A 27,194-nucleotide genomic window follows, 5' to 3' on the forward strand; every position below is an offset into this window, starting at 1 on the left:
ATTATATATATTGGGGGGGGGGGGCGATATATCTCTTTGAGACTCCCAGAGTGTGTTTTTGTTTTTAAAACTGTACAATAAAGCTATATTTTGCCATCGTACGGTTTTTACTGGATTTGGCATATACTTTGTCTCTCCTGTCTACACTATGGACCGAAACGCGTCAGCATTAAATGACGTGCACAACTGGATTTTAATTATTAAATACACAAAAAGTACATGATTTTATTACTGCTGGATACTTTGCCTGTGCAACAGAGTTCCTGTGCATGTCTGCATTACACAGCGAGTGCTATTTAAGGGTACTTTCACAATAGCGTTTTTCTTTTCCGGCATTGAGTTCCGTCCTAGGGGCTCAATACCGGAAAAAAACTGATCCTAATCCTTTTATCGTAATGCATTCTGAATGGAGAGCAATCCGTTCAGGATGCATCAGGATGTCTTTAGTTCAGTCACTGTACGGTTTTTGGATGGAGAAAATACCGCAGCATGTCAAATGCTCGGATTTTCCTTTAAAATTGTGAAAACCTATGACTGACAACGAAGTGATAACTGATTAAATGATCCCAGTGGAAGCTACAAAGGATAACCTACCTTCTTGGAGACCTGGCACCAATTTGTAAACGATATCTTGCATTGTTCGGTCATGACTAAAAAAAATAAATACAATTTTAGTAATACTTTTAGCAGTAACACAATATGACATGCTTAGTTTCAAAGTAATATAGTCATATTCTTTTGCTGGTAAACATATGAAGAAATGAAGAAAGTTGGTACCACTTCCAGCAAGGAACAATAAAACAGTTGGGTGGAGAGATTTTTAAGCATCAGATGTATTTCCATCATTTTCCTATAAAAATTATCATGTACAAATTCGTTCTCACGTGATGATTTACTCGTTTAATCGAGGATCATTCAATTTATTTAGACAGCAACAATTTACATAAAAGATGCCTGTTTTTACATCATTTACGTCGCCTGAAAAATCACAGGATGTACCTTACATTGCCATAATTCAATAACGACAAACGATTTCACAAACGTTGAACAAGCTTTATCAATACAATGGTATCATTTACACTACATGATCCTCATCCAACATGGGTCATTGTCTTTAAGGCCCCTTTATGGTCCATTCACACGTCCGTATGAGTTTTGCGGATCCGCAAAACACAGACACCGGCAATGTGTGTTCCGCATTTTGCGGACCGCATATCGCCGGCACTCTCATAGAAAATGCCTTTTCTTGTCCGCAATTGCGGACAAGAATAGGACAGGTTTTATTTTTTTGCGGAACGGAAGTGCGGACCTGCAAATGCGGATGCGGACAGCACATTCCTGCCCCATTGAAAATGAATAGGTCTGCACCTGTTCCGCAAAATTGCGGAACGGTTGCGGACCCATTTTGCGGACGTGTGAATGGACGCTTACACTGCCCGATATTTGGGCAGATTATTGCTAACCACTTTTCTTTCGAACGCTCATTATCGATAATTGGCCCGTTTAAAAGTATCGTCACTTGCAGTAGCGCTGCCGCCTTCTCGCTGCCTCCTGCAGGCTAGGGACGTCACAACTATGTCACGTAGCCTGGACGCATTCACTTCAATGGGGCTGAGCTGCGCCCAGGCCATGTAACACAGTCGTGACTAGCCTGCAGTGAGCTGAGAGAAGGCCGCTACGCTACTGCGAGCGTCACTGCTTTCTCAAACAGCTGATCGGCGCAGGTCCTGGGTCTTGGACCCCACCGATCAGATACTGATGACCTATCCTGATCATTAGTAAGAAAAAGATGTAGAACCCCTTTAAACTCTCACACACACACACAAAGGGGCTGGCCCTCTGGGAGGTGCTTCCCAACACATTTACCATAACTTATGCTCGAAGCGGGCGTCAGTTATGCCCGCCCCTAGCTGGTGTAGATTTGTTTCTGGTGCACAGACTGCCAGAGATTTGCCTAACTTATAAATAAATTAGGCGCATCTCACTGGTGCGCAGGTATGGGAATGCCAGTCTTGATAAATGTCCCCCAAAGTCTTCTTCTCATGCTTCTATAAAAGTACTGTGGGAAAAGATACAGGAAAACTAAAATGTATTCACTTAAAACCCGCTCTTTCTACTTGCTGATTAACAGCTTAGTCATGCAGGGTTAGCTGCCAGTCGCTGATAGAACCACCCGCAGGACTGCAAAGCACTGAGGGAGCTGAGGTTTAGGCTACATTCACACGTCCGTATTTTGCTACATCCCGATTTTCGGTCCGTTTTTTGCGGATCCGTTGTTCCTGAAAATGTTTCCGTATGTCATCCGTTTTTTGCGAATCCGCAAAATTCAATTTTGCGACAGTATATTCTAACACAGAGGCGTTCCCATGGTGATGGGGACGCTTCTAGTTAGAATATACTGAGAACGGTGTACATGACTGCCCCCTGCTGCCTGGCAGCACCCGATCTCTTACAGGGGGCTGTGATCTGCTGCTCAGACCCCCTCCCTCCCCTGTATTAAATGTGACTAGTGCGGCCCCCCCCCCCCTCTATATTCATTGGTGGCCAGTGCGGATGTGACCAGTGCGGCCTCACCTCTTGATGGGGGGGGGGGGGGGAGGGAGAGGTGAGACCGCACTGGGCACATTTATTAATACTGGGAATCCGCACTGGCAACCAATGATGGGGGGGGGGGGGGGGGGGGGGGGGGGAGAGGTGAGGCCGCACTGGTCACATTTAATACTGGGGAGGGAGGGGGGTCTGAACGGTGTACATGACTGCCCCCTGCTGCCTGGCAGCACCCGATCTCTTATAGGGGGCTATGATATGCACAATTAACCCCTCAGGCGCAGCACCTGAGGGGTTAATTGTGCAGATCACAGCCCCCTGTAAGAGATCGGGTGCTGCCAGGCAGCAGGGGGCAGTCATGTACACCGTTCTCAGTATATACTAACTAGAAGCGTCCCCATCACCATGGGAACGCCTCTGTGTTAGAATATACTGTCGGATCTGAGTTTTTCACGAAGTGAAAAATCTGATCTGTAGAAAACTTACTGGGAATCCGCACTGCCGCACTGGCCACCAATGAATATAGAGGGAGGGGGGCCGCACTGGTCATTTTCAGTTTCATTTTCTAAAGGAGCTCTGAAAAGTGTATGGTGGAATTTGATAGGTTGTTATGGGCCACTAAACCAGTTTTAATAAATCTCCCCCATAATGTAAGTAAGGAACAGTACAAGATAAGTACCGTAATCAGATGAATTTACAGAAATAGTGTATACATTTCAATAGAAAAATGGTCTACTGTGCTCAACATAGGGGGTCATTTATTATACTGAAATACGCCTATCTGCGACTTAGCCCCGCTCACACCAGATCTAAAATTGTGGGCGTGGCATGGGTAGGCATTTTATATGCCCGTTTTCAGGCGTAGTAAAAGGTCAAAGCTGTCTTACATTTAGAACAGGCGCAGGATGCGCCAAAGTTATGGAGAGGCCTCGCCTCTTCATAACTTCAGCGGATCCACCACCAGCTTAGGGCTTTATGAAGACCAGCGTCTAAAATGCCTTAATAAATGTGCCCCATATTCTTTTAAAATCAAACACATTTATACAATCAGTGAAATGGACCTATTACGGATTTGGCTCACTCACTTTGGTTTAGGGCTTATTCACACGGCGGGTCCGCAATACACCGGGCACCGGCCGTGTGCTTTCCGCATCACGGATGCAGACTCATTCACTTGAATGGGTCCGCAAATCCGGAGATGCGGTGCGAAACGGAAGCACAGAACGGAACCCCACAGAAGCACTACGGAGTGCTTCCTGGGGTTCCGTTCCGTACCTGCGCGCCACAAAAAGATAGAACTTGCTCTAGCTTTTTGCAGAACGGACGGATCGCAGACCCATTCAAGTGAATGGGTCCGCGATCCGCATGCAGCTGGCCCACGGTCGGTGCCTGTGCATTGCAGACCGCAATTTGCGGTCCACAGCATGGGCACGGACTGCACACGGTCATGTGAACAAGTACTTAAGTAGTGATAAGTGAATCTGGTTTGTCCTGCTGTGGACGAACACGATCTGTTCATCTGTATCTCATTCATTATCTCTTTCTCCGTATATTCATTAAAATGTATTGCCTCATTTAAGATGACCATCGTTAACGCGAGAATTCACTAGTCTTGTGCTGTAAGTAGCGGCCCATGCATAAAAGTTTTTCCCAACTAATCAAAAAACCGAATTTATTAATGATTGTGGCGTACGGCACAAATTCAGGTTCCGATTCGTTATGAAATACATTTATGCATGTGCTACCATTTACAGTGAAGGCGCATGCACAACACTAATGAAGTCTCCTGTTAACGACCGCCATCTTGAAAGAGCCTCATCAGAGGCAATATATTTTAATGCACATACATAGGTAGGTATAATAATGAATAGATGCAGATGAATGAATCGTGTTCGTCCACAGCAGGGTGAACCAGATGTAATCATCACTAGTTTAAAGAGAATCTGTCACTACAATCTTGGACTATTATCTGCTATAATACATGATTAGTACTGCAGGAAAAATATAGCAACCTGGACTCCTTTTCTGCAGTACTGCTTGTGTATTACTGCAGTTAATAGTCCGGGATCATGGTGACAGATTTCTTTTAAAAGGGTTCTCTGGAAAGGATTTAAAATGGCTGCACACAACCTGTCTTAGAATGTGAGCTGGACTGATTGCCACCACTTGTAGAGCTGCCTGGGGGGGATGGGCTGCGGGGTCTCACTACATGCTACACTCTGGCACTTGCATATACTAAACATTGGTGAGTTTTCCTGTCAGGCTGCTCAGCCATGATGACATATCATAGGAAGGATCACATCATTACCATATATTGTAGAGCAGTGTAGTGAAGCTCCGCACCCTCACCTACCCTAGGCAGCTCTGCAAGTGGTGACAACCAGTCCTGCTCATATTCTGGGACAGAGATGGTGACAGCCATTTTAAATTACTCGTGGAGAACCCCTTTAAGGAGGGCTTGGTTTTCATTGAAGAGATCTAGCAGCGTATGGAGACTAAAGGCCCCTTTACACTGCCTGAAGATCAGGCAGATTAATGTTAATAAGCGTTCATAGGAACACTTGTTAGCGATAATCTGCCTGTGTAAAAGTGCCGCTGATTAGCCGATGTACGAGTGAAACACCTGTTCATCGGGAAATAGGATCGTTGGTGCGGTCACCTAAATCGTCATTTGCCGGCAGCAGATTGTGCCGTCTAAACAGTACTGTACTGCCGGCAAACAATGATTCTGTATGGGGAAGATCGATGGCATTAGCGATCACTCCTCCCCATACTGTGGAGCAGATCGCTGCACATAAACGCAGAGGTTTCCTTTACTGACGATCAGGTGATTTCCGAGAAGGAACACTTCCTTCCCAACTATAGTCTGCTCAACTCAAGGGGCCTTTACTTACCGGCAATGCTCCACTGGAAAACATATGCCAATCAGCCCTTCCTTCAAAAGGATAAATACTACCTCATACGAGCCAAACAAGAGCCTTTACAAAAGGAATAATCCTGAAGCCACAAAAATTACTTTCCACACTGCTCTGTACATTATAGCCCCATGGCCCCACAGACAACATCTACATCTGTGTTACTGAGCACTGCTCTTATCCCCCTTTCCCCTATAATTTTCCACTGATTCTAGGCCACAAATACGTGCCTAAAATTCTCCATGTGAACCTATCCTTACACACGAGTTAACAAGGAAGACCTGATAGATCTCTGACAGATGGGGAAGGTCTCCTTCAGAAGAAGCATTTTATCTAACTGACAAACCCTCTAACTGGTCTCTACAAACCCTCATAGGGGTTATATTTGTATATATTGTAGTGGGGAGTGAGATTTATCTTGGGAGATTTAGTGTTCTGTAGTCTATTACAGTTCCACATGGTGGTAAGCCAATCTCTTTTGTACTGTTACTTACTACTGGGAGATTACGTCCAACAAAATGGTCACTCTCACTGTGTAGACAAAAAGTTATTCTCAGTAAATTCAGCCCCCTCCTCCAACACCTGGCTTACATGCACGCATGAGAGAGGTGAGAAGGAGGGGTAGTAGACATGGCTGCAGCCTGACAGAACAATGCACTGCTTTTCTAGTTTATTTTTCACGGTCTGCAATTGTGATATCTAACAAAACAAGAGCAAATAACAAAGACACATAAGAATATTATGTTGCATGTTGTTGGTTGTTCTTTTTTGTGTTTGTATTCTGGCTTTAGTTCCTCTTTAACCCACCAAACAAAGTTATGGCAAAACCTAGCGTGTGGAACACCCCTTTAAGGTGTACTATGTAATAAGTTCTGGTTACAACATTTTAAAATCTTTTTTCAAACTTAACATACTCAGGCACATAGTGTAAACCACACTGAGTAACAACTAAAATATGATCAGTAAGGATGGAAATGCTGCAGATTTTCCATGGACTTGTGTAGAGATCCTGCAGGCTGTTCCAGCATGCATTGCTGGAAGCTTGAAAGTCTCTGTCCGGCCCCTTTAACTGGTGGAGATCCAGATGCATTGTTAATGGGGCTGGACGGAGACTCTCAAGCTTCCGGCAATGCCAGAATACAGAGGTCTCTACCGCTAGTGGGAAACTAGCCTAAGGGAAATACACAATGGAATATAGCAGCAGGCAAGTGGTTGAAGTTTTTTACAAATGTCATCCAACGGCTGTATGGAAATTTCCGCACAGAAACGGATATGTAGAGTAGATTTTTAAATCCACAGAATGTCAATTTCTCATCTGGAAAGGATTTGTTGTGGATTTGTGGGAAGAGGAAATCCACAGTGAAATCCTAGTGTTGCAGATGTTTCTGCATATTACCTGTGGATTCGCAGGAAAATCCACGAGTACAGATACTTGTCTAACATATAAAAAGCAGTAGACGGACCTTAACAATTTCCAGGTACTACTATAGCATCCTTGCCTTGCTGTACTCTGGCTGCTAGCGAGGACATGCTGGAAAGTGACTGCTGCAGCCAGTCACATATATCAACATGCATGTAATTGTAGAAAGGCAGAATACAGATACAGGGGACCAGGCAAGCATCCCCACAATAGTGCCGGGGGATTTTTATGGTCAGCATACTGTCTAATTGTGCAAATGGAAAATCCAAAACAAAAGCCACATGACTGTGTGGTTTGGTGTGGATTTGCCGCTGCAGATGCCCCTGTAAATTCTGATATCATGCAGGATTTTACACAGGAGAACCGACCCGTGTGAACTAACCCTCAGACTGCAATTTATATACATAACTCTTACTTACCCTATATACTGTAGAGGGTGACTCTGATGGATAACAATTCTACATGTAGGACATGTGTTATTTTCTTCCAAATATTTCACCAAGCAACTTCTACAAACTGTAAAAGATAAATTAAAGAAATCTATATTTTTATGTCTAAAGGCAGTGGCTTTCTTTTTTAAAACATTTAATTAAAGCCTGGATACATTTTTTTCCTGTATTTTTCAAATTCTTTTTTTTTCCAGGCGGCAAAAGCCTAATTAACAAACTATTCTAATTAAAATTGTTCCTTTCTGTGCTCCACCATCTGTATCCTCCAACAAATCTAACTTTATAATGTTGCAGCTTCTTTTTACTATACAATGGTGCCATCTACTGGTCACACCTAGAATCTGGATTATAAAGAAAAGATTAGTCTGAAATATAAGGGAACCTGCCAGCTACGTCATGCTTCCCTCTGCAAGAGTAGCCTGCAGTAGCGACAGGCACATTGTCTCTTATGTATTGACTACGCCAAGCTGTGATGACTAACCTCTGGCACTCCAGTTGGTAAAACTACAACTCTCTAGATGTACACTTGGCTGTTCACAGAACTCCATAGAAATGAATGGAGCATGCTGGGAGTCATAGTTTCACCACAGCTGGAGTGCCAGAGGTTAGTCACTATGGTGTGCCTAAACTCACAGTTTAATCTATGTAAACGTTGTAAGGAAGGAGTTCATGCATTCAATATACCACTGATTGACAGCCTTCTCCTCATGCACAGCAAGGGGATAAATAGATGGCAGCTTTTTTCCTTACGATGAAACTACTGCAGGCTCTACAGCAGATATCCATGGAATTTCTGCCGCAGATTTGCAGCTCATCTTGCTGTGGATCTGTAGTCTGATTTACCCCCATTTTAAATGGGGCTGATCTGCATGCGGCTATCCTCAGCGTTTTCGGCATAGATACCATCTGAAGAATTGACGTAAACATATCCTAATAGAGGGACAGCTTTCAATCAGCAGCTGGAGGCTGGGGGAGCCTGTATCTCATGGATGCATTAGGTTCCTTTCTAGCACTGCAATGATTAAACTGTGACTTTAGGGCTCATTTCAGATGACCGTAAGGGCTCTGTGCCCGTATTGCAGAATACAAACGGCGGGTATGCAATATATGGGCACTGGCCGTGTGCACTATGTGCTGCGGATGCTGACCGATTGATATAAATGGTTCCGTGATCCGCAAGATATGGCGAAAGATAGTACATGTCCTATCTGTGGCAGAGCAGAGGCATGGATCAGAAGCCCACGGAAACACTTGGCTTTCGGCTCCATGCTTCCGTACCGCAAAAGCTAGGACATGTCCTATCATTAAGTCAATGGGTCAGAGTGCACATGGCCAGTGCACATGCATTGCGGACCACTATTTGCAGTCCACAGCATAGGCACGGAGCCTTACGGTCGTCTGAATGAGCCCTTAGGCAAATCACAACATTACCATTAATAACATACTGGGGCATGTTTACTAATCCGGTCTGAAATGTAGACTTGGTAAATTTAGACTGCCCAACCATCCTGCCCGGTCATAGGGTAACACTATCTTTAGTTTGCTCTCAGCTGTCCACTCACAGAAAATGATGGCTTCTCTTCAGGATGCTCTCAATGACACCACGCAGCTATATGGCAGATTGGGGGAAATAGACCCAACCATGTTTAAATCCAATATGCCATCATATAGAATGTTCCATTAGGAGATAAGTTACCACCAGAGGCATCTTCCAGCACTTATCCTACACTTTCTAATGCTGTAAACCAGGGATGCCCAACCTGCGGCCCTCCAGCTGTTGCAAAACTACAACATGCTCGGACAGCCTACAGCTATCAGTCTACAACAGGGCATGGTGGAAGTTGTAGTTTTACAACAGTTGGAGGGCCGCAGGTTGGGCATCACTGCTGTAAACCATCACTAGGAGTGTGCATAGGAATGGAGAAGCAGAGTAAGACAGCTTTAGACCAAGCAACCTTTCAGCATCCAACTATCTTGTCTTTTCGAACCTGAATTAAAGGTGTTGCTCAGGATTAGAAAAATACGGCTACTCTCTTTGAAATATAGCCCCACACCTCTCTATCGGCTGTATCTACAGCAGAATTAAAGTGAATGGAACTGAGCTGCAATACCACATACTACCTGTGGACAGGTGTGGCACTGTATTTGGAACAAAGCAGCCATGTTTTTCTAACCCTGCACAACCTCTTGAAGCTTCCAGCAAAATTAATAATATATTAGGGATATGCATAGGTCTATTAACCACTCACAGGGCTACATGGGCCTCAAATTCCACAGTGTTGCCCTATGAGGTCACAATACATAGTTTACTTATGGCTCTATATGGCAAAAATTGTTTTTTTTTTTACTTTCTTTTTCATTTACCAGAATGTCTTAATTATATAAAAAACAACAAATCTGGTAACAGTATGTTATGGAATTATTTATTCTTAAAAATGGCATGTTTGCTCTACAGCCTTCCTCATAACAGAACAATTCTGGAACATAAATTCTACGAAGTCTGCTGTTTCTCGGTTATTCCTCCTAAGAATGCCTGAATAAAGTGCCAACTGTCTATTACCAAATGAGGGTGTGCCCCTACACAGTATAATCATTGCTTCGTGTTTTAGTCAATGTATTCAAACTTTTATACGTGAAAGAAAGTATAGCAAAGTCCTGAGGAGCCGGTGCAGAAGATGGGAGTGGTAGGGTCACTGATGAGATGTTGGCCAGAGGGAGTACACTGTGACACATCACTCCCTGGGGTTGGGTGCAGTGAAAAGGTGGAGCGAAGAAATTAGACAGACATAGGAGAACATCAAATGTCTTTAGAATCTTTACTGATTGCAAAAGATACACCCAGCAATAGTAGATACAAAGTGCAGTTTCTGTCATAGATGATGGGGCATGGTGGCTGGTTAGATTGCAATTAATGGCACTCAGCAGTATGCTAGCTAACGTTTCTCCCTCCTGATCACCCTTCACTATGGCTATAAAGCTGGCACCTGTGGCTGTAGGTGTCCACTGCATAATACAGGCTTTCAGGTATTGCCTGAATTGGGCTATAGTGACGGGTGTCTTAACTGGTTCTCCCTTACCTTGCAGCAGAATCTGTAGAGCCATGCTAGCTGTGCTGTAGCTTTGCTTGGGTTCTGCAGCCCATGCACTTTCCATCTTCCTGCAGCAATGTTCCTCACAGATGAGCAGATTTCTGCTCCTAAGGCCCTATGGAGCAGGAGCTGATGGATGTACTCAGTCTCCTCACTAGCCTAGCTAGCTCTTCCTTTCTTACTATGACCTCTCCTGGCAAGAAGTTGGACTAGCTCACTCCTACAAAGAGGGGGAGAAATGGGATGGTTAGTCCCATTTCCAACTGCCAACCATTACCCCATTTGCTGGTGGGCAGTGTATACATAGAAATACATTACTGTAGCATTACAAACCAAACAACTTCCAGATTCCCCCCACAAACAAAACTCTACAGAATTAATATTTATTAGAGAATATAAATATTTAATAAAATAGACATGTCAGGAAAACTGCCAAGATAGCTTTAAAAAGTAGCGCTTTGCTGGAAAATCATGTAAAAAAAAAAATATATGTTTTATCTGCAACTTAGCCAGACATTTTGTAAATTTGACCCAACAGGGCATATGAACATGAATTGCCCAACACACGGTTTGCAAAGAGGGGTCAGAAAAAAACAGGTGGTCAAAATAAAACCAGATGTGGTTATTCAGGCATTTTAACCTAACGCTCCCCCCAAAAAAGTTAATTTGTGTCTGTAAGTACCCTAATAGATGTCTCCTTTTCCACAGCCCAGAAAGAAATACATAATATGAATCCTCTTTCGGTAATACACCTCCTTATGCCATTTTGAGCTGATCAACCATTTCAACAAGACATACAGATGCAGCTGATACAGTTGCTCATTGCGGAGATGCAGGAATAACATGAATCAGCTTATTGTAACTCCAAGCCTTAAAAATGGTGATTGCTTGTTTCCGAGGCTTTCATACCATGTGTCAGCTGCACGTCACTGATAGTCACAGTCACTTACTAAGGGACTGTCACTCCATGGTAGCGAAGACTACAAACAACGGGGAACGGGAAGAAGACTGCATTGTTTTGTCACTCTACAATACGCAGGCTGCAATGGCTGGATCTGCCTTTTGGAATAAAGTGAAGTGTACCTTGTAATCCTATTATAGATACATTTCATATGCTTACAGTTACATGTAATCTACAGTAAAGGAACAATGCAAAAATGAATTTAAACTACCAGCTCTACCAATATCTTGGTGCAGCGCATCAAGCTCAGAATTGCTAAATTCTAGAATACTGCTTTTCAAAAAATAGCAAATTATATTCTGTCATTTTTTTCCACTTCTCATTTCATAAGTTATTGCTCTATTCATTAGCATAGTTGCATACAGTGAACATTTATCTAGTGATATTAACTAAAATAACGAGTAAGAAAGCTCCTGCCTGCCCCATCAACAGCTTCAGACAACTGGGGTATGTCTTCAAACAATACTTTATTTTTTAGCTTTTCTGAAATATCTGTATGAAACCACGCATTTCTGGTTTAAAAAACAGTAGCTTTTAAATTCAAAACTTTTTTTTTTTTTTGAGGTGTCTAGATTTGGCATGTCACAGCTGCAGCCAATCAGCCGTATTCAAGCACATTACCACTGCCGTTTTGAAAATAAACAGTGGGTGCACCATGGTGGCATAACTACTACTGGGGGTACTGTTGGGGCATTCTTTTTGCTACTAATGGGCCAGCTTTTGGGGAGCATTATCACTATTGGGGGTATTCTAGGGGGCACTATTACTATTGAGAGCAGTCTTGGAGAACTATTACTATGGCTGGGGGGGGGGGGGGAACTATCTATATGGCACTGTTATTTTAAGTTTGTGGACGGTGTGGAGCAGCACAGTGTGCACAGTATTGGTGGGTTGGGCATTAGGATGAAGGGTACCAACAATTTTGTCCACGTGTGTATGTACTGCTGTATTCTATTGACAATTTTGTATTGTATCGTACTAGAAGTGAATGCAGCCCATATAGCCGGCTGAGTTTGAGACTCCTAACAATCGATAGTCACCCTGCCACTGTGCTCCAGGATTCCACACTGCTGTTTGATTTCCTGGCTGCAGCAGTGACATTCTATGCAGACAGGACACCACTGCAGCCAGGAAGATGACATCAGTGGCATGGAGTACTGGAAGCGGCGGGCCACATCAACAGGGTCTGCAGAGTTTTTATTTAACCTGGACAAACCCTTCACAGGAGTTTTCCAGCACTAACATTGCTGATGACCTATTCATAAGATAGTTCTCAATATCTTGGTGGGGTCTGACACATGGCACCCAAACACCAATCAGCTGTTAGCAGTATCTGCAGGTTCCAGATCTAAACAGTGTACGCAACAGCAACACCACCATATACGGTGTAGTGTCCGTTCTCTGGTACTGCATCTGAGCCTCCTATTCACGTGAATGGGAGTTAAGACATCAAAAAGGGTGCGGGCAGCTTTACGGAACTGTGAAGGTTTGGTTCTGAGATAAGTGTTACTCAGGGTACACATTTGGTTTTGTTTTACAAAGTAAAATTAGAGGTTTTTTTCCACTTATTTCTGTCCATTTTCCCAATCAATATTAGATATTATCAAACTATCATGAACATTAAAAATATATATTTATTTTATCAAAAAGAACCCATAAATCTCCAAACAGCATTCTTAATAATACATACAGGTATGTAAGCACTCCGTCACAGTAGTAGCATCAACGAGATAGCCATTGCACAAACGACATGTGATGTGAGCGTTGATGTCCCAGAGTTTTATCTTTCTAGTTAGCATCTTTGGTGTCTGCAAAACAAAATTTTTTCAAAGGTAAGAAATAAATTTACTTTCAATAAGTTTACTTTACGATCAGTGGTTATACAATTAAATTTTTCTGTAATCTTCCTTCAACACACTTCACATTATCAGTATGTGTAAAGAGGAGATGGTGGAGCAAATAAACTGTGTAAACAGTGAAGCTAATATTGCAATTTTATTTTTATTTTTTGCGATCTTGAGAGGGCCTGGAGGGCCCAAAAATAAATGACAGATGTGATTGAGGAAAGTGGTAATGAACATCTGGTGTATACATAAAAATATTACAGGTAAGGCTATGTTCTTATCTGTACTGTTTACTCCGTTTTTCTGTTCCGTCCTAGTTACATAAAGAAGGGGAAAAAATTGCAAATAATAAATGAGCGGTGCCAGACAGACATCTCTGACTATAATGGGGGCCGCCAGCTTCCACTGAGGTGGATGTCATTCTTGAAAGGAAAGAACGTGCTGTATAACCCAAGCTAAAAATATACATTTAGAAAACCTAGTTATACATTGAAGGTCATCTGCCTAATAAATTCTGACCTTACTAAAGATCTCGTTGTGAACATACTGCTCACTACAACCCCCCAGAAAATATTCCGGTTATGGATTACACTGTACCCCCAACTGGTTTGCCAACATGGTCAAGACCCTTTCCAGAAAGATTAACTAAAGATATTGTAGATAATATATAAAGCTTCCCTATACTTATCATCTGCCTACTACTGGCATATGGCACATAAAATTGGCCACACAGTGTATATATCTCACCAGGGCAGAATTTGTTTATGTTGCAAACTCCTTCATCTAATTGTCCCAGATGTGTACAAATGGATGTGGATCTCCACCACTGTTTTTGGCAATGCCCCTTCATTCAACAATTTTGGATCATTTTCCCTTTCACACTTAGAGAGGACCAGTCACCACCCCTGACATGCCTATCTTAATAGCTACATGCATTCCCCATGTAATAACATTCTGGAGCATCCATTCTTATGACTCTGTGTTGTGCCATTCCTTTATTATTTCTACTAGAAGTTATGAATGAATTGCTAGCAGTCTGCAGTAAGGGTACAGAGGGGGGTAACAAGTTGGGGGGGGGGGGGGGGGGGAATACCTGCACAGCCTGACAATAGCAGCACCATTTGGATAGAGTGACACTGTGCAGGTACCCCCCCCCCCCCCAACTTGTCTTGTTACCACCCCTCTGTACCCTTACTGCAGACTGCTAACAATTTAATCATAACTTCTAGTAGAAATAATAAAGGAATGGCACAACATACAGACATAAGAATGGATTCTCTAGAATGGTTATTACATGGGGAAAGCATGAAGCTATTAAAACAGGCATGTCAGGAGAGGGGACAGGTCCTCTTTAATTTTGTTCCATTGACACCATCCTGGCAGTCGTTACCCAACTGCCTGCATTTACTTCGGCAACTCAGAAATGGATAAACGTCTCTTTATAATTTCCAGTGTTACCTGTAAAACCATTGTACATGAATAACTTTCCCCACAACCGCCACCTTTCCAGTTGTTTTTACAAAAGCTATCCCCATTTATTCAGGACACCTAACACCTTATTTCCCTCTCCTCTTCCATGGCTGACCTGTTACATGTTACATTTTTTTTTTTAATATATGCAAATAAGACTCTAGGAACAATGGGAGTGTTGCAGTTACACCTAGAGGCCCTGCTCTCTCGGCAACTGCTGCGTCCTCTGTACTTTGATTATCAGGGTCAGGTGTCATGAGGTGTTCATTAAGCGGCCCTGTCAATCAAAGAGGAGAAGGCACGGCAGTTGTAAAGAGAGGAGAGCCTCTAGGGCCAACAGAGATGCCTTCAGCTGCCAAGCGCACATGCAACAGGTGAGCCAGTTTCATGGGTACAAAACTGCTGACAGATGCCCTTTAAAGATAGTATTATGTCATCTTTAATACCTTGAATATTTTTCTTGACTGCGGTTGATGATTACAAAGTCAAACATCCTCGACATGTGATTTGAAATGTATGATCTTGTCTTTCTGCAATGGATGTGTCCAAGCAAGTTTAATTATTATCTTTACCCTAATTGCCTATATATTTACACACACACACTAGGGGCAATGAAAAGGGAACACCTGGAGTACTTGATGTGATTGAGCCAAGAATGGTATATACCACGTTCCAAATTATTATGCAAATGCTAAATGGTTGATGCAAGTGACAGTCAATATAATTTTTAAGTCATCAAGCGTTAGAGTATAAATCAGATTTTATTAACTAAACCTATGGTCAATTTCTTCACAAATAAAAAAAAAAAAAAAACTCAAAATGGACTGTTTCAAATTATTATGCATAACAGTGTCAAAACATTTTATAGGTTGTAAAGAACTGAATATCGTCATTTATTGAATTTGCAGCATAAGGCTCCATTCACACGTCCGTGGTGTGTTGCGGACCCGCAAATTGCGGATCCACAACACACCCGCCCGGCACCCCTATAGAAATGCCTACTCTTGTCCGCAAGCTGTGGACAAGAATAGGACATGTTCTATCTTTTGCGTTGCTGCGGACCTGAAGATCGGGGCCGCGCTCCGCAAATGCGGATGCTGACAGCATACTGTGTGCTGTCCGCATCCATTCCGTCCGCATAGAAAATGAATGGGTCCGCACCCGTTCCGCAAAATTGAGGAACGGATGAGGACCCATTTGCGGACGTGTGACTGGAGCCTTAAGAGGTCACATTTACTGAAATCAAAAGCTATACTGGCCAAATTACATGTTAACATAGGACCCCTTCTTTGATATCACCTTCACAATTCTTGCATCCATTAACCCCTTAGGGACTTAGGGCGTACCGGTACGCCCTGTTTCCCGAGTCTTTAAGGACCCAGGGCGTACCAGTACGTCCTAACTTTAAAACGCTATTGCGGCACGGCGGGAGTTAATCGGAACAGGATGTCCGCTGAAATCATTCAGCGGGCATCCTGTCACAACGCCGGGGGGGTCCTCCCAATTCAGACCTGCGGTTTGCGGCTTTTACCTGGTGCGGTGGCGGCGTGTGGCGGTGCCATTGGGTCCCCATGCGGCTGTAAGGGGAACCCGATGGCATGGAAGGCAGCGCGATGTCTAAGGAAGGCATCGCGCTGCCTTCCGGTGACGAGCCTGTGAGATCCAGCCAACCTGGATCTCACAGGCCGGAAGCTGTATGAGTAATACACACAGTATTACTCATACAGCCAATGCATTCCAATACAGAAGTATTGGAATGCATTGTAAAGGGGATTAGACCACCAAAAGTTCAAGTCCCAAAGTGGGACAAAAAAATAAAGTGAAAAAAAGTTGAAAAAATTAAGTTTTCCCCCCCAAAAATTAAAAGTTTCAAGTAAAAATAAACAAAAACATCATTTTCCCCAAATAAAGTTAAAAAAAAAATTGGTAAAAAATTGGTAAAAAATAGGGGGGGGGGGGGGGAGGGGGGAGGGAGTATACATACTAGGTATCGCCGTGTCCGTATCGACCGGCTCTATAAACATTTAAACATATCACATGACCTAACCCCTCAGATGAACACCGTAATAAATAAAAACTGTGCTAAATAAACCATTTTTTTGTCACCTTACATCACAAAAAGTTCAACAGCAAGCGATCAAAAAGGCGTTTGACCACCAAAATAGTACCAATCGAACAGTCACCTCATACCGCAAAAAATGAGCCCCTACCTGAGACAATCGCCCAAAAAATAAAAAAAAATATGGCTCAGAATATGGAGACACTAAAACATCTTTTTTTTTGTTTTAAAAAAGCTGTTATTGTGTAAAACTTACATAAATAAAAAAAAGTATACATATTAGGTATCGCCGCGTCCATAATAACTTGCTCTATAAAAATATCACATGACCTAACCCCTCAGATGAACACCGTAAAAAAATTAAAATAAAAACGGTGTAAAAAAAGCTATTTTTTGTCACCTTACATCACAAAAAGTGTAATAGCAAGCGATCAAAAAGTCACACGCACCCAGGGGCGGACTGAGCAGTCGGGCACTTCGTCACTGTGTTCCTTCTGCACTGCACTGACACCGCCACACACCGCCAGTGGCGTAACTACCGGGGAAGCGGCTGCTCCAGGGCCCGGCAGCGTGTGTGACAGTTTATTTTCAAGTTAGTTAAATATGATCGATTCTTGTCTTAATGTTCAGGGCCCCTTCACAGCAGCGGTGGACCAGGCCCCCTCGCTAATGTCTCCTGAAGTCTCCCGATGTGTCTGGGATTCGAACCCACAACCTTCATGTATCAGAGGCAAAGCATTTACCCACACAGCCATAAAGGCTGCCTTGCCAATGACTGAAAAAATATGAGACTTCTACTGTTGTAGCTGGCTAAGTGTACATCTATACACATGACAGCTGCCCCAACACACCCAGCACTGCTATATCTCTATATGACAGCTGCCCCAGCACACCCAGCTCTGCTACATCTAATAGACATGACAGCTGCACCAGCACACTCAGCTCTACTATATCTCTATATATGACAGTTGCCCCAGCAAACCCAGCTCTGCTACATCTATACACATGACAGCTGCCCAAACACACCCAGCTCTGATACATCTATACACATGACAGCTGCCCCAGCACACTCAGCTTTGCTATATCTCTAAATATCTATCTACTGTATAGCAATACTTAGAGATATATAGATGTAGCAGAGCTGGGTGTGCTGGGGCAGCTGTCATGTGTATTAGATGTAGCAGAGCTGGGTATGCTGGGGCAGCTATCATATATAGAGATATAGCAGAGCTGAGTGTGCTGGGACAGCTGTCATATAGAGATATTTCAGTGCTGGGTGTGTTGGGGCAGCTGTCATGTGTATAGATGTACACTTAGCCAGCTATAACAGTAGAAGTCTCATATTTTTTCAGTCATTGGCAAGGCTGCTCTTATGGCTGTGTGGTTAAGTGCTTTGCCTCTGATACAGAAGGTCGTGGGTTCGAATCCCAGCAGAAACTTTTCTGAAATACAAGCACTGACTCCATATATGGACATACAGGGCGGGACACAGGAAGAGGCTGCATCGCATCGCTGACATGGAGGCAAGTAGAAGTGTTTAATTATTTTTTTTAATACCCGACTGTTACTGCCATGGGGGGAGCGGGAGGCACTTGATACTGGCACATGGGGAAAGGGGGGTTGGCACCTGATACTGGCACATGGGAGGGGAGGGGGGTTGGCACCTGATACTGGCACATGGGAGGGGGGAAGAGGCACTTGATACTGGCACATGGGGGGGAGGGGGGTTGGCACCTGATACTGGCACATGGGGGGGGAGAGGCACTTGATACTGGCACTTTTTTTTGGGGGGGAGATGGCACTATGATACTGGGACATGGGGGGGTTTGGCACTATGATACTGGCACATGGGGCGTGGGAAGGAGAGCGGCACTTGATACTGGCACATTGGGGGGGTAGATGGCACTATAATACTGGGACATGTGGGGGGAGGGGAGAGAGGCACTTGATACTGGCACATGATGGGGGGGCATCTATGGGGACACTTACTGGCACATTATTGGGGGGCATTATGGGGGACACTAGGCCGGCAGCCTATCAGAGGCCGGACACTGAGGGGCATCTACTGGGGCACTATATATGGGGCATTTTATACTGGTACATTATGGGGGGCACTAGCAGGAAGGGGGGAGATGAGCACTATGGGGGAATTTACTGGGGGCACTATATAGGGGTATTTTATACTGGGACATTATGGGGGCACTATGGGGACATTAGCTCAACTGGGGGCATTACAAGGGGGTATTTTTGCACTGTCACATTATAAGGAGAATTATTACTACTGGGGGGGGGGGGGCATTATGGTGGGCTTTATTACTCCCCCATGGTATGACCCCATAGTAGCAGCACCAGCCTCTCCCTGCTCTGCTATCCCTCTGCCCCTTCTCCAAATCCTTATTATGAAATCTTTCTCATTAGGATAAAACACAACATCAGCTCCGCCGAGCCCCCGGCTAAAGTGTGGAAGTGGCGTCCGAGATCCCCAAGGGCCAAGCCAAGTAACTACGTTTTCATATGAGATATGTTTATGTTATACACATATAGCCTACACTGTGCCACACAATATACAGTATACCGCTACACTGTGCCAAAGGAGTGGGGTTTACACAGTAGGAGGGAGGCGCGAAGTGTGCTGGGGGAGCCCTTACAAATATTTGCTGTGGGACCCAGTCACTTCTAGTTACGCCCCTGCACACCGCAGCGCTGTTCGTGCACTCATTGGCGCTGTGGGATTCGCGGGAGAAGGAAGGGAACTCTGAGGAGCATGGGCACAGAGTTCGCTGAGGTAGTGGTTTTTGGTTAAGTGGTAGCATAGGCAGATTTACGTCTCAGCCATGTCTGGTCTGAAAGAAATTGAAAGAATGTGCTGGGCTGGCGGCGCTGCTGTTGCTGTGGGCTGTGGCAGGGCCGGGGTGAAAAGGGGAGAAAAATAAGTTATAAAAAAGTCTGATAAATACCAGTGTGAATGAAGGACTGTTAAAAGGGGTTAATAACTACTGAAGGCCCTTCACAGTAGTTATTAACCCGTTTCAGCAGTCCCCCATTCACAGTATTTATTAACCCCTTTCACTAGTCCCCTCTTCAGTGAAGGGGGGACTGCTGAAGGGGTTAATAAATACTGTGAATGGGGGACTGCTGAAGTGGTTAATAAATACTGTGAATGGGGGACTGCTGAAAGGGGTTAATAAATACTGTGAATGGGGGACTGCTGAAAGGGGTTAATAACTATTGAAGGCCCTTCACAGTAATTATTAACCCCTTTCAAATGTCCCCTGTTCACAGTATTTATTAACCCCTTCAGCAGTCCCCTCTTCACTGAAGAGGGGACTAGTGAAAGGAGTTAATAACTACTGTGAATGGGGGACTCAGGACTGCTGAACTAGGTTAATAATACAGCGCTTTTCCATCCCGCAGAGTACAGTAAAGCAAAAGCGCTATAGTGACGTATTTTTTTTCTTTTGCCGGGCACTTACTGGAAGAGGGGTGTGGTTTATCAGGTTGAGGATGTGACCTAGAATGTCCTCCTTTTTGGGGTGAAGCAAGTGGCCACCCTAGTCGCGAATCGTAATACAGAATCAGGGGCATAAATATTGAGTTTGGTCCCGTACACGTGGGTGGGGCTTGCGGCAGAACATGGGTGGAGCCTGTAAGGGGGCCCTTGATTTATTTTGCCCAGGGGCCCTGAGGCTTCTCAGTCCGCCCCTGCACGCACCCCAAAATAGTGCCAATAAAACAGTCATTTCATCCCGCAAAAACCATACCCTACCCAAGGTAATTGCCCAAAAACTGAAAAAATTATGGCTCTCAGACTATGGAAACACTAAAACATGATTTTTTTTGCTTGAAAAATTAAATCATTGTGTAAAACTTACATAAATAAAAAAAAAAGTATACATAATAGGTATCACAGCGTCCGTGACAACCTGGTCTATAAAAATATCACATGATCTAACCTGTCAGACGAATGTTGTAAATAACAAAAAATAAAAACGGTGCCAAAACAGCTATTTCTTGTTACCTTGCCTCACAAAAAGTGTAATATAGAGCAACCAAAAATCATATGTACCCTAAACTAGTACCAACAATACTGCCACCCTATCCCGTAGTTTCTAAAATGGGGTCACTTTTTTGGAGTTTCTACTCTAGGGCAGCAAAATCTGCCTTTCAAAAACCGTATGGCATTCCATTCCTTCTGCGCCCTGCCGTATGCCCGTACAGCGGTTTACAACCACATATGGGGTGTTTCTGTAAACTACAGAATCAGGGCCATAAATATTGAGTTTGGTTTGGCTGTTAACCCTTGCTTTGTAACTGGAAAAAAAATATTAAAATGGAAAATCTGCCAAAAATGAGAAATTTTGAAATTGTATCTCTATTTTCCATTAATTCTTGTGGAACACCTAAAGTGTTAACAAAGTTTGTAAAATCAGTTTTGAATACCTTGAGGGGTGTAGTTTATAGAATGGGGTCATTTTTGGGTGGTTTCTATTATGTAAGCCTCGCAAAGTGACTTCAGACCTGAACTGGTCCCTAAAAATTGGGTTTTTGAAAATTTCTGAAAAATTTCAAGATTTGCTTCTAAACTTCTAAGCCTTGTAACATCCCCAAAAAATAAAATATCCTTCCCAAAATGATCCAAACATGAAGTAGACATATGGGGAATGTAAAGTAATAACTATTTTTGGAGGTATTACTATGTATTATAGAAGTAGAGAAATTTAAACTTGGAAATTTGCCATTTTTTTTTACAAATGTTTGATAAATTTGGTATTTTTTTATAAATAAAAATTCATTTTTTTTTTTTTACTTCATTTTACCAGTGTCATGAAGTACAAACCGGATTCCAAAAAAGTTGGGACACTATACAAATCGTGAATAAAAACTGAATGCAATTATGTGGAGGTGCCAACTTCTAATATTTTATTCAGAATAGAACATAAATCACGGAACAAAAGTTTAAACTGAGAAAATGTACCATTTTAAGGGAAAAATATGTTGAATCAGAATTTCATGGTGTCAACAAATCCCCAAAAAGTTGGGACAAGGCCATTTTCACCACTGTGTGGCATCTCCCCTTCTTCTTACAACACTCAACAGACGTCTGGGGACCGAGGAGACCAGTTTCTCAAGTTTAGAAATAGGAATGCTCTCCCATTCTTGTCTAATACAGGCCTCTAACTGTTCAATTGTCTTGGGCCTTCTTTGTTGCACCTTCCTCTTTATGATGCGCCAAATGTTCTCTATAGGGGAAAGATCTGGACTGCAGACTGGCCATTTCAGTACCCGGATCCTTCTCCTACGCAGCCATGATGTTGTGATTGATGCAGAATGTGGTCTGGCATTATCTTGTTGAAAAATGCAGGGTCTTCCCTGAAAGAGATGACGTCTGGATGGGAGCATATGTTGTTCTAGAACCTGAATATATTTTTCTGCATTGATGGTGCCTTTCCAGACATGCAAGCTGCCCATGCCACACGCACTCATGCAACCCCATACCATCAGAGATGCAGGCTTCTGAACTGAGCGTTGATAACAACTTGGGTTGTCCTTGTCCTCTTTGGTCCGGATGACATGGCGTCCCAGATTTCCAAAAAGAACTTCGAATCGTGACTCGTCTGACCACAGAACAGTCTTCCATTTTGCCACACTCCATTTTAAATGATCCCTGGCCCAGTGAAAACACCTGAGCTTGTGGATCTTACTTAGAAATGGCTTCTTCTTTGCACTGTATGGCACGGTGGATTGTGTTCACTGACAATGGTTTCTGGAAGTATTCCTGAGCCCATTCTGTGATTTCCTTTACAGTAGCATTCCTGTTTGTGGTGCAGTGTCGTTTAAGGGCCCGGAGATCACGGGCATCCAGTATGGTTTTACGGCCTTGACCCTTACGCACAGAGATTGTTCCAGATTCTCTGAATCTTCGGATGATGTTATGCACAGTTGATGATGATAGATGCAAAGTCTTTGCAATTTTTCGCTGGGTAACACCTTTCTGATATTGCTCCACTATCTTTCTGCGCAACATTGTGGGAATTGGTGATCCTCTACCCATCTTGGCTTCTGAGAGACACTGCCACTCTGAGAAGCTCTTTTTATACCCAATCATGTTGCCAATTGACCTAATTAGTGTTAATTGGTCTTCCAGCTCTTTGTTATGCTCAAATTTACTTTTTCCAGCCTCTTATTGCTACTTGTCCCAACTTTTTGGGGATTTGTTGACACCATGAAAATTGGAATCAACGTATTTTTCCTTTAAAATGATACATTTACTCGGATTAAACGTTTGATCTGTCATCTACGTTCTATTACAAATAAAATATTGACATTTGCCATCTCCACATCATTGCATTCAGTTTTTATTCACAATTTGTTTAGTGTCCCAACTTTTTTGGAATCCGATTTGTAGAATATGTGATGAAAAAACTGTCTCAGAATGGCCTGGATAAGTCAAAGTGTTTTAAAGTTATCAGCACTTAAAGTGACACTGGTCAGATTTGCAAAAAATGGCCAAGTCCTTAAGGTGAAATAGGGCTGAGTCCTTAAGGGGTTAAACCCTCATAGATCTTTTGCTTGAGGATACTCCAAAGGTTCTCAACAGGGTTGAGGTCAGGGGATGATGGTGGCCACACCATGAGCTTCTCTCCTTGTATGCCCATAGCAGCCAATGACTCAAAGGTATTCTTTGCAGCATGAGACGGTGCATTGTCATGCATGAAGATGAATTTGCTATGGAGGGCAGTTTTTTTTTTTGTACCATGGAAGAAAGTGGTCAGTCAGAAACTCTATTTTCATACCTTCAGAAACCCTAACGGGGCCTATCAGCTCTCTCTCCACAATTCTGGCCCAAAACATGACCCCGCCCCCTCCTTGCTGACATCGCAGCCTTGTTTTGACATGGTGGCCCTCCACCAACTATCCACTGCTCCAAAAATCTGGACCATTCAGGGTTGCCCTGCTCTCACCAGACTGTTCACAAATTAGTCTTCATGTATGTCTGGGCCCACTGCAACAGTTTCTGCTTGTGAGCACTGCTTAGGGGTGGCTGAATAGTAGGTTTATCCACAACTACAAGCCTCTGGAGGATTCTACACCTTGAGGTCCACGGGACTCCAGAGGCACCAGCAGCTTCAAATACCTGTTTGCTGCTTTGTAATAGCATTTTAGCAGCTGCTCTCTTAATCCGATGAATTTGTCTGGCAGAAACCTTCCTCATTATGCCTTTATCTGCACAAACCAGTCTGCTCTGAATCAGCCACAAATATAAGTTTTTGTGAAATATCTAATATTTTCATACCTTGTCCAAGGCATTGCACTACTATTTGATGCTTTCAGTAGCAGAGGGATCCTTTTTCTTTCCCATACTGCTTGAACCACCAATTCCATGCACCACCAATTCCACCAACGATTGTGGGCTGATGGAGGCACATGGGGGGGCTGATGGAGGCACATGGGGGCCTGTTTGAGGCATATGGGGGCCTGTTTGAGGCATATGGGGGCTTGATGGAGGCACATGGGGGGGCTGATGGATGTAGCAGAGCTGAATATGCAGCTGTTCAGCCATAGTTCTAGTAGGGAAAGGAATAGACAGATGTAGCAGAGCTGTATGTGTGTCGGGTCAGCATCAATGCTGGTGGAAGAGAGAAATAGATGTAGCAGAGCTGTATGTGTGTCGGGTCAGCATCAATGCTGGTGGAAGAGAGAAACAGATGTAGCAGAGCTGAATATGCGGCTGTTTTGACACAGTGCTGGTTGAAGAGATAAACAGACAGATGTAGCAGAGCTGTATATGAAGCTTTTCAGACACAGTGCTAGTGGGGGAGTAGAATAAAGATGTAGCAGGGCTGTATAGGAAGCCATTCAGCCAAAGTGATGTTAGGGGACTGGAGAAGACACATGTAGCTGAGCTGTATATACATCTATAAAGATACATAGTGTAAGGTTTATACACAACTAGAGTACAGCTATAATGGAAACAAATCTGCATCAGTGCTGGTGGGTGGGGGTTGGTCAAGCTTTTGAGCTAATGTATAATATGGAATTATAGTTTTTGATGCACAGAATGGGTTTGTAAAAGATCAGAGTTTTTGTGTGTAAAACTGTAGAACAGCCACGTGTTACTGTACACTGAGCTCACTTCACATGGCTCTTTGATTATTCCCCAGCGGGAGGAGGGGCCTCACAGACACTGCAGGCTGCCAGACTGATGAGTCATACTCTTCACATGAACTAGCACAAGGACTGAGTTCTCAGTGTGATGTCATAAGGAGGTGTGGCCGGCCTTCAATCTAGCTGCCTAAGCCCGCCCAGCCTTAGCTGCAGGAAACCAGGAAGTGAATTCTGCTGTAACTGCAGCTCAGGCTGATTTAGCAAGATGGGAATACCCCTTTAAGGACCAGACTGATTTTTGCAAATCTGACATGTGTCACTTTATGTGGTAATAACTTTGGAATGCTTTTACTTATCCAAGCCATTCAGAGATTGTTTTCTCGTGACACATTGTAATTCATGATAGTCATTAATTTGAGTCAATAGATTTCATCTTTATTTATGAAGAAAAAAAAAACTAATTTACCAAAAATGTTGAAAAATTTTCAATTTTCTAAATTTAAAATTTTCTGATTTTAAAAACAGAAAGTGATACCTCATAAAATATTTATTACTTAACATTCCCCATATGTCTACTTTATGTTGGCATAATTTTGTAAATGTCATTTTATTTTTTTGGAACGTTAGAACGCTTAGAATTTTGGAAGCAATTCTTAAAATTTAAGAAAATTTCCAAAACCCACTTTTTAAGGACCAGTTCAGGTCTGAAGTCACTTTGTGGGGCTTACATAGTGGAAACCCCATAAATGACTCCATTGTTTAAACTACGCCCCTCAAGTTACTCAAAACGGATTTTACAAACTTTGTAACCCTTTGGAAAATGGATATCAAATTTCTAAATTCCACTTTTTTGGCAGATTTTCAATTTTAACCCATTTTTTTCTTTAACACATCGAGGGTTAACAGTAAACAAAACTTAATATTACCCTGGTTCTGCGATTAACATAAACACCCCACATATGGTCGTAAACTGATGTAAGGGCACACGGCAGGGCGCAGAAGAAAAGGAACGCCATATGGTTTTTAATAAAAAGAAAGACGGTCCAGCTTCACTGAAAATTACTTGAGGCTTTATTTGATCCCGTGCAGATAAAAACCAACATACAGCAATGGTTTTTGGTAGGCAGATTATAAGGAACTGGTTTTTAGATGCCATGTCCTATTTGAAGATCCCTTGATGCACCCTTATAGTAGAAACTCCCAAAAAGTGACCCAATTTTGGAAACTAGGGGATAAGGTGCCAGTTTTATTGGTACTATTTTGGGGTACATATGATTTTTAATTGCTCTATTTTACGTTTTTTGTGAGAAAAGATAACAAAAAAATGGCTGTTTTGACACCGTTTTTATTTTTTACAACATTTATCTGACAGTGTAAATCATCTGCTATTTTTATAGAGCAGGTTGTTACGGACGCAATGATATCAAATATGTCTACTTTGTTTTTGTTTTTTCAGTTTTGTATAATAAAGCATTAAAAAAATTAATTGTGTGTTTTTGTGTCTCCATTTTCTAAACGTCATTTTTTTTTATTTTTCTGCGGATCGTCTTGTGCAGGGGCTAGTTTTTTGCAAGAAGGGTTAATGTTTTAATTGGTACCATTTTTGGGTAGATATGAGTTTTTGATCATTCATTATTATGCTTTATGGGGAAGGTGACCAAAAAATTGGTTGTTTTAGCACAGTTTTTATTTATTTTTACAGCGTTCACCTGAGGGGTTAGGTCATGTGACATTTTTATAGAGCAGATAGTTACGGGCATGGCAATACCTAATATGTATACTTTTTCTTATTTATTTAAGTTTTACACAATACTATTTTTGAAACCAAAAATTTTTTATTTTAGTGTCTCCATAGTCAGAGCCATAGCTTCTTTTTTTTTTTTTTACAGTGTTTTTTATTTATTTATTTAGCTTTAACACAATAATAGCAATTTTGAAGCAAAAAAAAATAATCATTTTAGTGTCTCTATTGTCCGAGAGTCAGTTTATTTTTTCACCGAATGTCTTAGTTAGGGTCTCATTTTTTGCGGGATGAGGTAACGGTTTTATTGGTACTATTTTGGGGGGCATACCCCTTTTTGATCGCTTGGTGTGGCAATTTTTGAGATGTAAGGTGACAAAAAATGGCTTTTTTGGCAATTTTTTTTAAAATTATTTTTTTACGGTGTTCACCTAAAGGGTTAGGTCATGTGATATTTTTATAGAGCTGGTTGTTACAGACGCGGCGATACCTAATATGTCTACTTTTTTTATTTATTTCACTTTAACACCAGAATAGCATTTTTGCAACAAAAAAAAAAGATGTTTCTAATGTCTCTATGTTCTGAGAGCTAT

General features: G+C 42.6%; 1 protein-coding gene across 2 annotated transcripts in view; it reads right to left on the reverse strand.

Moving 5' to 3' along the window:
• The window catches only part of PCGF3 (polycomb group ring finger 3), a 157,159-nt gene that overhangs the window by 23,382 nt on the left and 106,583 nt on the right, over positions 1–27,194 (reverse strand). For both annotated transcript variants that reach the window (XM_040417383.1, XM_040417382.1), the window contains exons 2-4: positions 13,072–13,189; positions 7,302–7,398; positions 595–650 (exon numbers count right to left, since the gene is read on the reverse strand). In XM_040417383.1, the coding sequence (XP_040273317.1) occupies positions 595–650; positions 7,302–7,398; positions 13,072–13,180 (262 nt within the window). In that variant the 5' untranslated portion in view covers positions 13,181–13,189. The remainder of the gene's footprint in view (positions 1–594; positions 651–7,301; positions 7,399–13,071; positions 13,190–27,194) is intronic.

The sequence above is a fragment of the Bufo bufo genome, chromosome 2 (genome assembly GCF_905171765.1).
Source record: "Bufo bufo chromosome 2, aBufBuf1.1, whole genome shotgun sequence".
Lineage (NCBI taxonomy): Eukaryota > Metazoa > Chordata > Amphibia > Anura > Bufonidae > Bufo > Bufo bufo.